At 39.7% G+C, this 16,997-nt stretch overlaps 2 protein-coding genes across 5 annotated transcripts in view; both read left to right on the forward strand.

Moving 5' to 3' along the window:
- The window catches only part of SPAG16 (sperm associated antigen 16), a 543,868-nt gene that overhangs the window by 43,248 nt on the left and 483,623 nt on the right, over nt 1-16,997 (forward strand). The gene's annotated exons all lie outside the window — the stretch shown is intronic.
- LOC142498589 (uncharacterized) lies at nt 1,895-6,596 on the forward strand. Its single transcript, XM_075606797.1, has 4 exons — nt 1,895-1,946; nt 3,434-3,739; nt 5,131-5,208; nt 5,572-6,596. The coding sequence occupies exons 1-4, from the start codon at nt 1,895-1,897 to the stop codon at nt 6,594-6,596; spliced, it is 1,461 nt and encodes a 486-aa protein (XP_075462912.1).

Consider the following 16,997-nt stretch of genomic DNA (forward strand, 5'->3'; position numbering starts at 1 on the left):
AGCGCAATGGGGGGGGAGAGAGCGCAATGGGGGGGGGGGGTGAGACACACAAACACAGACCGCCCCTATACAGCCAATGACACCCCCCCTCCCGTAATAGCCACGCCCCCCGGCCGGTTTTGACTTGTTACCAGCTAAAATAAAAAGGTCTCAGATTGAAATGATCGAATTGAAAGGAATGCAGCGAGGAAGAAAACTGTGTGACCAGTAGCTGAGATGGCAGGTTTTCTCCAAGGACAGGCAAACTCTTTATTTCCTCTTGCCACGCAATCGCTGACATTTCATTTGAAACAACCGTCTGCTTTTGATATAACACCCACTACTGTAACATTTTAAAAGCTATTGGGAGTTTCATTACGGGAAATAGATTTACCTGGATTCAAACCCTTTTAGCTTTATTCAAAGTCTTAATTAAACCACAAAATGACAGAGGATGATACTGCAATATTGATAGATCTCATCTTTAATTAATCAATGAACGTTCGTGAAATGCTCATTAGACTACACAAGAAAGTAATCAATTTCAGCCCCAAACTTTGCTTTTATAGACAATATCGCACAGCTCCGCAACATTCAAACTCTGCTGTGATAATGGGATTGCCTTTTTACAGTTGTACTGCATTTTCTTTATTATTATAACTACATATTATGGTTTACATGTGATGTTCTTCACAGCTGAACCTTTTTGAAGGTTTTTTTTCTCAGCCAAGTTAGCTTTAACTCTGTTTGTTTTGGAAAGCCCTACAAAGCAATGCAGATCAAAGGCTAGTTCAGCACTGAAGGTGTTAATGAGGTGTGTATCATTTATCACAATTTATCATTTCAGCAGCATTGGTTCGAAAAGGCGTTATTAAAACGTGTCATATAGATACAGGGTGGTGCTTTCTAGTTGTAGGCAAATTGAAGAGGAAATAAATAAAATAGATTATATGTAGGATTGCCTGCCAGTGATAAAAAAATAAAACGCATACAAAATATATTTAAACTTGATGAATCTGCATCTATGCGCTTGTTAGAGTACCGAGGGAGACCATTCCAAAAGATAATTACAAATAAATCAATAATTAATGGCTTAGGAATGTGCTAAAAAGTTCATTATAGTGATTCAATGTCACTTCCAAGCAGCATTTGCTTATTAATATAATTGGGTGATTACAATCCGTTCACAGATACTTATAAACAGTTGAGAACTATAACTCTAAAATGATGTTGCAAAACCATTTTTAAATTCACATAATCTAGCATACACTTTTAACCAGGCTGCCACAATTCAGAGTTTCTCATTCTGTGACTACATACTGTCGGAACCAAATACGGTAACACTGTGCGATGTGTTACTGATACTGCGTATATTGTGAGGCTCTTACAGTACGTCAGCGCTCTTCAACTTGCGAAAGGTGGGCCGGATCTGCACAGCCTACTCCTGTTAATTTCATTGCAGTTACTGTATGTGCAATTTTTCATACTGAAACTCACTTCTAAGAATGGTTATTGTAAATCTGTATGATACATATAATATAGATGCTTGCGAAATGTGTGATATTTTTAAGTCTTCTTAAATTACATTTCTATCTAACGTTTTATATGTTGAATCAACTTTTCCTGGTTTCCGGGTAGGCATCTGGAAATCTTTAAAAAAACAAAAATAAAAAACGCATATTGTCTGTATCTTTTCCCCCCCTTACTTAGAGGTCAACAAAAGATGGGAGAAGGCCCCCAGACTTCAGTAGGTTGCCATAGAAGTTTTAACCATATTGGTCTAAGAGACATTTCCCTTTTTGTGGTCAGGTTTTATGCACTTTCCAGGGCTTAAAAGACTATTAGTGGCTGTGTCAGATTACAGCAGCTTGTACTGTATTTGACATCGATCCTAGCAGATTTTTTTTTTCATGATATGAAAAGGGACAAAATGATGAAGGGAGATTCAGGATTTAGGGCCTCATGCAGTAAGCGACGATTATGTGAAATCGGCAAGCTTATCGATTAGTCATGTTATTGGCGTTTTTCCCTCTCCGTATGCAGTAAGTGCCGAATACATTCAAAATCAACCCGAAAACAAATCCGCCCACTCTCACGATGATGAGCCGATCACACACAGGTGTATCGGCGTGCGTGGCGGGGTGCTGTTAGGTTGCACAATCACAAATCTTGCTGAATCAGGCGAAACAAGCATGTTTTTGATTGCGCGCCATATTTAAAGGCAACGTGTACTGCTAATCATTCTCTGTGTTGTTGGGAGTGAGAGAGAGAGAGAGACGCACAGAGCTGGACGATTGAACATTTGCATATTGACTGAGAGAATTGTTGTGTATTGGGTGAGCTTTGTCCTTTGTTGTTTTGTTTACATCTTTGTCTTGTTTTATATGTGGAAGTGGGTCGTGTGATTGCCTGTACATTTCTTGTCTGTTTTTTGTGAGTGCTGGAAGTATGCCCGCAAAGCGTGGGAAGAGTGATGCTGGTGGGAGTGGGAGTGCTACTCGTGCGAGTACGCGTCGGAGTGAACGTTCTGTTCAGGGGAGTGATGTTGCTGGTGCACCGAGTGGTGTTGCTGGGAGTGGGAGTGCTGTTGTTGGGAGTGGGAGTGCTGGTGCTGCGAGTGGTGTTGCTGGGAGTGGGAGTGCTGTTGTTGGGAGTGGGAGTGCTGTTGCTGTGAGTGGGAGTGCTGGTGCTGGGAGTGGGAGTGCTGTTGCTGTGAGTGGGAGTGCTGGTGCTGGGAGTGCTGGTGCTAGGAGTGTGAGTGCTGGTGCTAGGAGTGTGAGTGCTGGTGCTAGGAGTGTGAGTGCTGGTGCTAGGAGTGTGAGTGCTGGTGCTAGGAGTGGGAGTGCTGGTGCTGGGAGTGCTGCTGGTGGCGCAGTTGCTGATGGGGTGTCTGGTGGTGGCGTGCTTGCTGGTGGCCAGCTTTTGGAGGCTCTTCCATTGGAAGAAGGAGAGTCCAGTCAGCACCAGCCAAGCTCTGACCCTAAACCTGCTCGGAAAAAACGTGTGGAGAAGCCACGTAATCCTCGCTTCAATGACCAGGAAAATAGGGCTCTTGTCACTGGCATTCTGGAGCACTATGACAGTATATATGGACATTTAGTAGGTAAGTGTAACTTTACATTTATTATTCAAATACATGTGATCCTAGGTCATCTGAGTTTTGTTCATATGCAAATATGGGTACACAATATCTTTCTATGTTCATTAGTGTGGAAACACAGCTTTTTATCATGCCTTACAAGGACAAATAAACACAGGCGGTCAATTTGCCAGAACTGCATACAATATGAATGCAACCTTGCTTACATGTATAGGTTTAGTAGTGAATGCTCATGTGCTGCACATATTACACATAAAACAGCATGTTTGCTATCACTTGGAACAGCTAGCAGTGTAGGAAACTGGTGCTTATATTATTATTCATTTACCTCATATCTTTTATATGTTTTTCAAGGGCGGACAAGTGCAGCAAGCAAAAAAGAAATGTGGGACACAATAGTCATTGGTGTCAATGCCTGTGGGAATAGTGTCAGGGACAAGTATCATTGTCGGAAAAGATTTGATGATATTAGGTCCAAATTGAAAAAGAAAATACAAGACCAACGCGTGCATGCTACTGGCACTGGAGGTGGGCCCACACCACAACGTCTCATATTGACTCCATTGGAGGAGCTGCTTCGGCCAAAATTACTTACCGTCGTCGTGGAAGGCTTGGCTGGTGACCGTGACATTGGAATTTATCCGTCACAATTTCCAGCAGGTGATAAATATTACTGTACTAGGCGTGTCGTTGCTTACAGTTATTTTGCATAGTTACACTGCTTTTTATACTGTCTTCACAATATAAGCATACCTGCATCTATATATGTATATGTCTGATTCTGTATATATATATCTCAAAATAGACATATATGTAGTAGTCCTACTAAAAGCAGTAACTAATATAGCACGTGCCATTGCGTGCTCATTTACATGTGAATTCCCAAAATGCATAGCTGCAGTGGAAGCAATTGATGGTGGGCGAAGATGGGGAACAACAGGGTAGTACACGTGTAACACATGTTCATGAGAAATTATTAGTAGCTACAGGTACAGAACAGAAATATGTATCATATTATTGTGTATTTTATTGATTTTACTCCGACAAACATGACATTACTGCCTATTTTAAGCATGCATCAAAGAAATTGCATGTAACGGCCTACAAACATCACTGGCACTAACACATCTATAGTTGCTTATGAAAAGGTCCATTTTTGCTTTATGTCATATACAGACAGCATAATGAGGCACACGTAGCATATGTTATGTCATTGTTTTCATAACTTAAACACTGCAGATGACTACTTAGCTCATCTACCATTGTGTTAAAGCAGCTGCAATTAATATCTCATCACAGCATACACTTCAACAGAGGGGGTGGGGTTCAGCACACACACTAATTACAGCCTCATTTCACGGTCAACTTAGTTCACACCATTTGCACCTGTTTCAAGTCATTGAAAGGTGTGGCTGATTAGGCTTTTTGGGGAAGGGAATACCTTTCTTACAACCTGAATAGCACAACTGAAGTTAATCACACTCATTGGAAAGCTTAACTCTAGCTACTAAATGCCCCAACAACTCATTACTTATCAAAGCGTACGTCACACATTAGTTCACTCATATCTATAGTTGAACTACTATGAAAGACACATTATCACACACTGCATGTGTTGTCTTGTTGAGTCACAGCCACATTCAGGTGTGCCACATCTTCGATTAATGTACCACACATATCCTCTACCAAAAATAACACTTTTTGCAATATGACCACCTTCATGATAACCATTGTGAATGGTCATCTCATGATAGTTATGTACATTATGATACTGATATCACTACACAACATATGATTTTTATGTACTCATTTAATCTATTTATCCTCACGCATTACTGCAGAAACATAGTATGTTGTATGTTAGGGAACTCAAAACTTCTAAGTACACAGGCATGTACATTGTTATTACAACTATTTATGTTCACTTTCACACACACATTTTCGGTTAAGGAACTGATGTTGTTAGTTAATCATAAATACAGAACATACAATAAGTGTTTGTTCAATATTTACACATGTAAATGTAAAACTTATGTTATTGTTATATATAGTTGCCCCTGGAGGACATGTGTCACCTGAGATGGAACAAGTGTCTTCACCTGGGTCAGCCAGCTCAACACTACTAGAAGGTGAGTGTATCATTTGCTGGCCATATAATATGTGCTCTTCTATATGTTATGTTGTCATGTGCATTATTTGTTTTGCACATCTTCTTTAAATAGGATTACTTAGTGTCAGTGAAAATTAAGTGTAAGGCAACATGTATTGTGTTAGTGATGTTAATTATCATGTAGGACTTCTGAGTTTAGAGCAACTTTTCATTCATTCATATTTCATACTGAGTCCAAACATTATTCGTAAGTCAAGGTAGTTTTTAATGAGGTTATAAAACGTATGCTAACATGTTAGGTGTTACTTAGGACACAGTACAATTACATAGTAACACAGCATACATTAACATGCCATTTAATAATGTGTACATTTCTTTTTAGAACATCATGGTGATGAGGATGATGAGTATGATGAGGATGACGCCACAGAAGAGACTGAAATACAATCATGTGACCATGAAGAGGTGCCAATAGAAACTGTTGTACCGCCAAATCGTCCATCAACTTCCACATACGATGCAATTGTAGCTTCAGAGGGAAAAATAGTGGACGCAGAAAATCGTCGCCATTCAGACATGATGACAGTGCTGGAAAGGATGATTGGACTGCAGGAAGAAACAGTATCACAATTGGCACATCTCCACAGAGTCTTCATTGAAGTGCCTAAACAGTTGCAAAAAATCAACACCTCATTTGAAGCATTAGTTGTTCAGCAAACACAAGCTAATTACTGGAGAATGACTAATGTACCACAATTCAACACCTCCCAGCCAGGATCTGTTCATGCAGGTCAGTTTTCACCACAATCATCTGAGATTCATTCACCAGGCCCAAATGTTACCGGTCAAGTAGCAGACATTGCTGTGCAGGTTCCTGATGACATCCTACCGCTGCCATCTCTACAAATTCAGCAGCAGACACCTACAAAGGAGGCGACAAAAACAAAACAAGACACACATGAAACAGACCAACCATCACTTGTGCAGTGTCTACCAACTTGCTCACATGTGTCACTGGGCGCAAGCCCTGTCCGTGAACAGTCACTACCCAAAAGCCCTGTAGGTGAGTCGCTGCCCAAAAGCCCTGTAGGTGAATCGCTGCCCAAAAGCCCTGTAGGTGAATCACTGCCCACAAGCCCTGTAGGTGAGTCACTGGCCACAAGCCCTGTAGGTGAATCACTGCCCACAAGCCCTGTAGGTGAGTCACTGGCCACAAGCCCTGTAGGTGAATCACTGCCCACAAGCCCTGTAGGTGAACTGTCACTGGCCACAAGCCCTGCCCGTGAAGTGCCAGAGGCCACTCAAAGTGGCTCTGTTTTGCTTAAAGGTGGTGGCAAAAGAAAAAGAAAAATTCAAGAGACAACAAGCAGGCCTGTTACTCGCTCGCAAAAGGAACAAAAAAAATAAATGTTATAATTCAGAAAATATGTCTTTGGCCTTGTTTTGTTGACTTCAGATTATCTAATTACTATTGTATGTATGCTGAAGACTGTGTTGTTTCCAAACTTTCAACTATGTTCTTGTACACGTGAAGGTTTGGAAATGTTAACACTCATAATTAATTGTGTTATAAATATTTATGTTGTAATCGTCTGTTCAGTAATGGTCCACCAGGAGCCAGTTGCTAAGTTTAGAGAAGCTGCCATTGACTTTGCATCAAAACATTGCATTTGGGTGTGTTAATTGATGTAAGAATTGCATATGCATATTAGTCACATGCAATTATTAAAACACCTAAGTAAGTGCAAACATCTTTCTTGTACGTGTACAGCAGGATTATGTGTAAATTATTACTTACCTTTGCCTTGCTTGGCCATTGTAATTTTGTCCTTTAATCAGTTGTGTGTTCGTTTCTATAACATCTCAGAATGTATAATAATATATATACACACACACACACTGAGTGTGAGTGTGAGTGTGAGTATATATATATATATGTATATATGTGTATATATATATATGTATATATGTGTATATATATATATGTGTATATATATATGTGTATATATATATATGTATATATGTGTATATATATATGTGTATATATATATATGTATATATGTGTATATATATATATGTGTATATATATGTATATATATGTGTGTGATATATATATATATATATATATATATATATATATATATATATATATATATATATATATATATATATATATATATATATATATATATATATATATATATAGTACTATATAAACTGGTATACACAAACTAATACACTTCATGCTTCCTTGTGAAAGCACACTATTTTAATAATACAGGCCTAATGTTTGAGAAATATCCTAAGTATGAGACTCTAACAGTATTGTGCTTAAACAAATGTTTATTACTTAATTCAATCATGTTTCTCACCATTTAAATAGGTTTCATACAAGGTATACTTAATGCCATCAATGTTGTGTGTACTCCTGCAATATAAAAAAAAAAAAAATATTATATATAAATATATATATATTTTTATAAGAGATATATTTATATATATATATATATATATATATATATATATATATATATATACACACGTATTTAAACTCATGCAGACAGGGAGTTAACCAGACTTTCACATACACACAGAAATGTAAGCGGGGAAAAAACATTTCTTTTTGCAGGTGTGTTTTTACTGATATGCCTGGCTAAGAAATATTTTCACACACTGGCCTTTGTTAGTTTTCAAAAAAACACTATGTGAACGCATTCACAGTCTAGGGATGTTTTTCACAAACGAGATAAAAGAAGGAGAAATGTTTCTCCCACAGTCCCATATCACGAACCACAACTGTTAACCCAATTAGACAACCAAATCCAATTGGCGTTTGAAATAAGGAGTCAAAGTAGTTACTTTTGTTGACCTTGACAAGGAAAAACAGGAGTTTGTTAGCCATTCAGCACATTCATTTTGATGAGCAAATAACACAGACCTGCACACAGCTTTTGTGCTACTCAGACATGGCTGATGAATTCGTTAACAATATTAATCCCCTTTTAGGGTATAAGTACATGATCTGTGAAGCCATCTTGAACAGTCGCGGACAGAAAGCAAGCACACGCCAAATCGATGATTTCATTCGAGCAAAATATCCTTATTACCAAGACCGTAAGCATGCACGGAATTTTAATTCCTCAATAAGATTCACTTTATCAAGTAATGACTTTTTTGAACGTGACCAGGATAAGCTACAACACACCTATGGTTTCTGGAAGATTGCCCCGGAAAAACAATTTATCCTGAAAGACGGCACTTATATTGTCGTGAAAGGCATATTTATTCCTAATGGCAATAGCAATGTATCCGCTACTACTGATCCGTTTGAATCGATACGTGCTGCAATATCTGCAGCCTCCATTCCTGAAACCCACATTGTACAAGAACAAAAGTACTATGATTATGTACCAAGCCTTTCAGCTGAAATTGCATTGGAATGGGAACCGGAAGAAATGAACCTACCTCCCGACCAATTATTTGAAGAAAGCAGTGGCGATTCCTATGAGCGCATCCTGGAGGAGATATGTGCCATACTGGATTCAGCGGTTGGGTTAAGCGTGGATGAAAATGGCTTGCATTTCTGGAGCGACCAGTTGCAGCCAGGCGAAGAGTTAATTCTAGAAGAATGGTAAATATAACAATCGTTATGCGTTGACTCTGCGTTTAAATTTTTTTTTTTTTTGTAACCACCATTTTCACTTTCAATGCGTGGATACAGCGTAACATTGCAGACTGCATAACATGTAGCGATCACAAACAAATTGTTTCCTAATACAATATAGTAGGACCTGAAAGAGTAGTACACATTGCTGACGGAATAAATATACGTACTTTCCTATCCCTTTAAACATATTAGCAACATTTTACCATTACTCTAACACATACCTGTTTTGTTATCATGCAACATCTACAACATTGAAAACCGGGTCCACCACGTATGACGTGGGACCCTTGTCATGGGCCAAGGCGTCCTTAAAAAGGATTACTGATGTAAGCCCCGCCCCCAAGCGACGTGCGCGCCTCAAAGCCTATTGGCTGTCATGTTTTGTTATAGTAACGGTAACTGCAGTGTGTGATGCGTGCGGCTCAGTGTTTGTAGGCGTACCCTGGGCGTTAGCCGAATGTTAATTGAGTGGGAGGAGTGTTAGCGTGCGTTTCACGCTGGCTTAACATGACGTCACACGTATTGCATTTGCGCATTGTGTTATCGGCCGTGCTTTCTGTTCAAACACGTCTGTTTAAAAAGAATACAGATGTACTCGTTTAGAACGAATGTAGTTTCGTCTTCATTGTATTTGAAATAAAGATGTTATGTTTACTGGTATTTTCAACATGTATTGAACGCACAACGTACGCTTTGTTTTGCGCATGCGCTAACAGTTAGTGGAGCCAAGCGTGAAGTGCGTGCGCACACAAAGATGTGCGCGCACATCTTTCAGTATACAGGCAACGTTCACTTCTTATACATAGTTATGCCTGCTACAAATTTAAAGAAACATTACATACTGATGAACAGTTTTACTTCTAACATATAAGTGACTGACGTGTGTATCTACACAATCATATAGAGCTGCGTAACGCGTTGTCACGGATGCATATCTAGTAAGGTGCCATCTTTGACCATCATGTGTTTGCTGTATTTCAGAGATGTCGGGGAAGATACAATCGGATCAATGTATGATTTCAGAAGAGTCTACCTTTATATGAGATGATTGTGAGGAGGAGCCACCGACTACTATACTACATATGGAACTAATTTTATATTGCTTGCAGCGCTTATTAACAAACAATTAAAAATGTGATACCCTTATGCCTATATTGCATAAGCACTTAATTAACATAATGATGTTGCAAAAGAGTGCCTCATGAATTTTTATTGAGTGTTCTTTAATGACTACTAACATTTTATGACATGGTGTGTTTTATATATAACAACCATTCCCACTCTGCTAACACATTTGTGTATTCTAATATGTAATGGAACGTATGACTGTCGAAACTATGTAACAATAATAATAATAATATGAGCATGTTCATGTATAGGGCTGCTAGTTGTACGCAGCGATTTACAGACACATGTTTCAGCCTGAGGTCCCTGGCCCGTGGAACGTACAAATGTTTTTTTGCCGCATGAGGCACAGGGAGATAAAGTGACTTGGCCAAGGTCACAAGGAGCCCACACCGGGAATTGAACCAGACTCCCCTGCTTCAAACTATCAGTGCCAGTGTGTGTCTTTACTCACTGAGCCACTCCTTCTCCCAATGTAAAGGACACTTACAACCAAGTAGCCATTTATTTTTAAAATCTCTTGTTACATGGGTATGTAGATAAAATGGTTTGGGACTGTAGCAAATAATGTTACTGCCCAGATGTTATGGTCCCCTCCAATGCATGATGTTCTGAATATGACATCACCATCATCTTATGAAGTACGTTTCTGTGTATATTTCATTAACCTAACTAACTATAGTTTACTGTGTTTATTAATCGTTTAGAAATACATAGTATAGTCAATATGATGATATAAGCTACCATAATAAAGCTGGTGTTATCATTTGTCGGTGTTATACATGGATCCTACACCAATTGATAGAGACACAAACAGTTGTCTTAAAAAGTGTGTCTATGCTAGTGATGAATGTGCTCCCGTAAGTAAACAAATAAGTACAGTTATCCCCTTTTCTCCAACCACCTCTATATTACATTAATGGAAATTATAAGGAAACATACATAAAATGTGATGAAATGTGAGTAATCATTTTGTAATACAATGCACATGAAAGCTCAAGAGTAGCTAAATGCATATACATGATACAGAAAGTACATATATGTAACATTTGTGTTTAAACCAATATGTTGGGTTTTTAGTTCCAATAATTATAGGAAGATTGAGGTAGCCACATCTTATGAGAGATGTCAGCAAATATACATACCATGATCAGTCATACTGGAGATATACCTATAATGCAAAGGAACAATATATAAATTGCAAACATTGACATGCCATCTTCAGTACCGTAAACAACACAGCAAAGTGTGTATTTGGTGTTAAATGTACAACACCATGTATATTTCATGACATTCAAAATGTAAATCAGCCTGGTGTACACATCATATGGATGTACATGTTACACTGCACCAATAACATTGTATGTAAGCATACTAGAAGCATGAATGATTATGGGCATAATATGTGTTTTGTCTTAGCATAAGGAATAACACAATGCTAAAATATTATTGCTTTGTTACCCAAGTTGTATTCACATACACACAACTAAAGTACAATTGAAGAGGGATTATATAACCTGTGCAACAATAACATACCGGTGCCACATCCCTTTGTGCACACAGCAGAGAAAAGAAAGGTGTGCAACCCATATTCATCTGTGTCCTAACAGAAGGTTATATAAAGAAACATTATTGTTAATATAACATAATTAAACTATAAAAGTAGTACTAGGAACATATGAGTTTGTACTTACAAGAAAAAAATGAATTGATGAGATTCTGTCGTGTCTGGCCACCACTGGCTGTTTGTTCATTTTCAGCAGCTACATGGGTGGGATGCTCGTCTACCAAAGCCTCAGCTAGGTCTGACTGTACATTGTGCCTGAGTGCAACATTGTGCAAAATGCAACAGGCAAGGATAATATCAGACACTTTTTGAGGCTTGTATAGAAGAGCCCCACCAGTTCTGTCCAGACACCTAAACCTGGTCTTGAGTAGGCCAAATGTCCTCTCTATAACAGATCTTGTAGATATATGGGCTGCATTGTACCTGTCCTCTGCTTCAGTTTGAGGGTTTAGCACCGGAGTCAAGAGCCACGGCCTAATTCCGTATCCTGAGTCACCTATAATGAATGGAGCACACATAAGCTGACATTAGTGATCAAATTGTACAATGCCAACATTCCTAAATCAACATGTGTTTTGTGTTAGAACATGTAAATATGTACTCACCCAGCAGCCAACCAGGTTCAAAATGTCCCTCTTCGAACGCATGGAAGACTGAAGAGTTCCTCAGGATAGAGGAATCGTGACTGGAACCAGGGAACTTGGGTACCACATGCATTATCCTCATCGTGGCATCACATACCACCTGTACATTGAGTGAATGGTAGTGCTTCCGATTGCGGTACACATGCTCACTCTGACTAGGTGCAATCAAAGCAACATGTGTGCAATCGATTGCACCCAGCACACATGGTATCCCTGCTATATTATAAAAGCCAGTCCTGACTTCCAGCCACTCTGTCGCCTCTGTAGGAAAATGAATATAATTCCTAGCGCGTCTATTGAGTGCATAGAGAAACTGGGTCAAGGCCCGCGAGAATGTAGATTGCGAGACCCCGCCCACTATGCCCACAGTTGTCTGGTATGACGCGGAAGCAAGATAATGTAATGAGCACAGCATTTTAACAAGCCCAGGGACTGCACGACCTCTGGCTGTGAAAAAATCTAAATCCCCCCTTATCTCCTCATAAAGAGCTAAGATTGCTGCTGAACTCAAACGATAGCGACTTACAATCTCCTCCTCACTCATCCCATCTAACAGGGTTCTCTCCCTGTACAGACGCGGACGAGGCACAAGTTGTCTCCTCTGTCTTCTCCTCTGATCTCCTGTCCCTCTACCTGTCCCTCGGCCTGTCCCTCTCCCTGTCCCTGTCGTATCCGCGTCACTGTCACTGTCCCTCGGTGTGTCCCTCCCTTGCCCTATATGATTGTCTTCATCATCAAGCATGTCATAGAAAAGAATGTTCCTCCGTCTCCTAAACATTCGCAACATTTTGAAATGAGTAGCTGTGAATGAGCAGGTAATGTGCGTCCTTTAAATAGGTATGTGATGATGTCAGGTGACATAGTAAAATGCAAGGTGTTACATTAACATAATAAAGTACTTCTGTGGCAAGCTGTGTGCACTTGTTGTTCTAAGTATTTGTTGTGTGTATTCTGCAGGGAATGATGATATTTGGCAATGATGTGACGTGATGCTTTGTAGAAACATTGCTTGCAAATAAATAGTTGCATGTGCAATGCATGTAAAACTTGTGAACGCAAGAGTCAGTCATGTAATGAGACAAAAAGGCTGAGATTGATGTGGGAAAAGTTTTGTGTAACATGTGTAATTATCCATGTTATTGTGACATGTTGCCAACAATGAATAGTCGTGTGCATATGCATGCATTTGTGTAATGAGGATAGTTGGTATAAAATGAGTTTACAAGGTGTCCCAATGATGAATTACTGTACATGTGCGTATAAGTTAGGTTGAAGTGCTTGTAATGCAACGGTTATAATGTAAATATGCAATGTGATTGCGCGTCCAATAAGTGACGTCATGAAAATAGGGAGGACCAAACGTAGATGTAAACATGAGAATTTAGATGTACATGAAGGTTTAAAGATGCGTGACACATTACAAGCATTGTGTAATGTAAAGGAACATGAATATACGGTGTATGTGTGACATGTGTGACATGTGTAACATCATGTAAACAATTGTCGATCAATGCAGTAAAATGTGTGCTATGATGTGAGGTTCTCCTTTAAGAGTTGAGTATAGTATTTTCCCTTGCCACATCATCACATGATGAGTAATGTGACCCGCAAATGCTGCAAACATGTAAAAGTCGAATGTTATGCAAATAAGACACGTCAGCTGTGACACAATGCAGGGAATGCCCCCACACTGTAATGCAAATCCCCCTTGTATTGTGAGCAATGAAACGTAAACAGTACTATACTGTTATACGTCCCCGCTCCATTGACTTCCATTGATGTACAGAAGATGTTTTTTTTCTAAGTGCCGTTCCGGCAGCCTTAGCGATCGTTCTCCCGTCCAAACTGCCAACTTTAGTTGGCGGGAGAAATCGGCCATAACATCTCAATTTCGTAGTGCCGATCAGCCCCGATAAGCTGTTTTTTTTTGTTGAATCCAGCCGATTTAAAAAAGTGGCGATCAGTGTCGAAAACAGGCTTATCGGCAGGCGACTGGCCATAACCAAATAATCGGCTCCGAAACCTGGCGATATGAAGCACTTATCGGCGCTTACTGAATCTCAAACCCAATTTTGGCTATAACATGGCCATATTTCCCTTATCAACGCTTACTGCATGAGGCCCTAAATCTTTCCCATTATCGTTTGTGGTTTGCTGAACCTAATTCTTCTAACTGAAATACCCAAAAGCGTAAGCCAGTGCAATAGACAAAAAGTGAAGATAAATTACATAGTTACATAGTAGTTGAGTTTAAAAAAAAAAGACATATGTCCGTCGAGTTCAACCTACTGTATGTTTAATTGGTGCTAAGAAACGCATGTTCAAAATGTCTGCAAATAAGGCATTTGGATCCATTGGTGCATAGAACCCTTGATTCCTTGGCATTTACTGTAGCTTTCTGTTCCTCTTGAATACATTGTGTTCCTTGGGGATGATTACAACCAAATGTGGCATAGGAAGAGATGCGAAAACTGTCAAGGGTGTCTTATAATTTGGAACAATAGAAGCATAAAACAATTTTCCCTTTCAATTTTGGGCAATCTTTCCAACTTCATACAGTGTCATTATACTTATATTTCATGTAGTAGTTTTATTGGAAATTAGACATGAAGAGTCACTAAACTCTAGAACACACAGTGTTCCCCGCACTCCAAATAAATACGAGAAAGTAAGTGAACGTTGTAATACTGATATGTATTAATGAGCAAAAGTAAATAACATAGAATGACACTGTGCATAAAGCGCAAATCACATAATAATGCCAACAAGAAAAGGAGGAATGGTGAGGGGAGGGGGGGGGTGATATCACTAAAAAGTGAGGGATATGAGAAGGAAATGCCTAGCAGGGAAGGAATTAAGTGCGGGGAGAAGCGGGGGGCAACGTTTTGGGGTCACTTACCCCTTCTACAGGCCCATTCCCATAGCCACCACAAAGTGGGACTATGGTACTTCCCGACTCCCTCACAGCCGAATCCTCCCAATGTAAAAGCAAATGAACAAAAGTCCAACACTACTGTAAACAGGCAGGTACAAGCAGTATTAAATTAAATAGACTATGTCACATAATGTGTATGTAACTCTAATGAACTAGCCACCTGACAAACCATAAGAGCCTGATAATGGAGAACACATGAGTGTATATAGTACAAATGATAATCAGTCTTTGTAGTATGACAACCATCTATAACAATAACGCTAAGGCTCAAACAAGCAACAGTCCTCAGTGGGAAGCCCTGCTTCAATCTATGCTGCTATGGGAAAAACCTGTGATCAGGGAGTGATCCTCGTATGAACCGGGAGTGATCCTCATATGATCCTGCTCCGACACCCTACAAAGGCGGATTATCATTTGTACTATATACACTCGTGTTCTCAGCGCGGTAGTTATAGAGGTCCCGGGCTCTCCCCCCAGGCATTTAAATTAAATGCCGGGGGACTGCGCAAGGCCTCTATAACACACTTGCCTTCCCTTCCAGCAATGCATAGTCATGATAACCCGGCGTCAAATGACGCCGTGACATCACATGACCCCGCGCATCATTTGACACCAGGCCCAAGGGGGTGGGGGGAGGCGCTGAGGAGAACAGGCAGGGGTGCGCACAGGGAAAAGTTTGTGAAACCCTGCCCTTGTACAAGGACTAGGAGGGTAACCCATCTCCCTCCCCCTAGGATCCTAATCACACACTCTGGGGCACCAACCCAACTCCCCCACCCCAACACACCTACCAACACCATCTACAGAAATAACTTGCAGTCCTTTTAGCCAGCTATGGGCAATTGTTGTAGCCTCTTTAGTATGCAAAATGGAGTAGGTAGTGTACTGGTAGGAATATTTTATGCCTGTACTAGATGATAGTGACCAGCTTGTCATGGGTTGCTACTAAGAGGTTAAGATAATAAAATGTTGTTAAATGTTTATGTAATATATTTTCCTCATCTATTGCATGTTGGTTTAACTTGCATACAGTACATGCAATTAATGGAGATTATATAAATACATAAGGCCTAGCAGTAGCCTGGGGTAGGTGATAAATATTGCTGTTCAATTTCGGTAGTAGCCTGATATGCACAGATCTCAGAATTTAGTGAATAGCACGTTAGTCCTCACGAGCATCCTTCTTTCCATGCTTATGTGTGTTAACACTGCTGCCAAAATATCATTGAGGTAAAAGGCACTTTATTACTGCTTTCCCACATGCTGGTATGGCTTCAGTAAATAACTCTATAAACGCAGCTAACCCCAATTCTTCATTTATCAGTTTATTGCATGACGTGCTCTTACACATCTAAACTTAAAGTGTCTGTAGTCTGTTAAATATATCATGTATTTTGTTTAATGTGTATAAAACCAAGTATAGACGCAATCCGTTTCACAAGTAAGAAAGACGATGCAAACTTTAGCTGCGCATGCGCATTCTCTGTGGGTGCTCATGGGAAATGTGCTGATCTGCTCTTTTATGGGGTTATACCAACCAACAGGAACGCCCAGAAACTCCCATACAAGTCAACAGGAATATCGGTGCGTTAGTGCCTGATCGACAATAACACTCTTTACAGCATAACTCACTTAGGGTTAAATACTACATTTCCCAAAGCGGTCATTCGGGACGTTTTTTTCGTCTTAAAATCCGCTAAGACTTCAACGGGGGATTTTCGTCTGATATCTCCTCGAACATCCACATATAGACTTGACCCCATTAGTGTTTCAATGCTGCCAGCAGGAAGAAGAGAAATACAGGAAAAACAAAAAATGGAAGCAAGACGAACACCATGTGGGTCAATACTTCTCTCAATGCGTCTCCTCT

Source organism: Ascaphus truei, chromosome 7, assembly GCF_040206685.1.
Source record: "Ascaphus truei isolate aAscTru1 chromosome 7, aAscTru1.hap1, whole genome shotgun sequence".
NCBI lineage: Eukaryota > Metazoa > Chordata > Amphibia > Anura > Ascaphidae > Ascaphus > Ascaphus truei.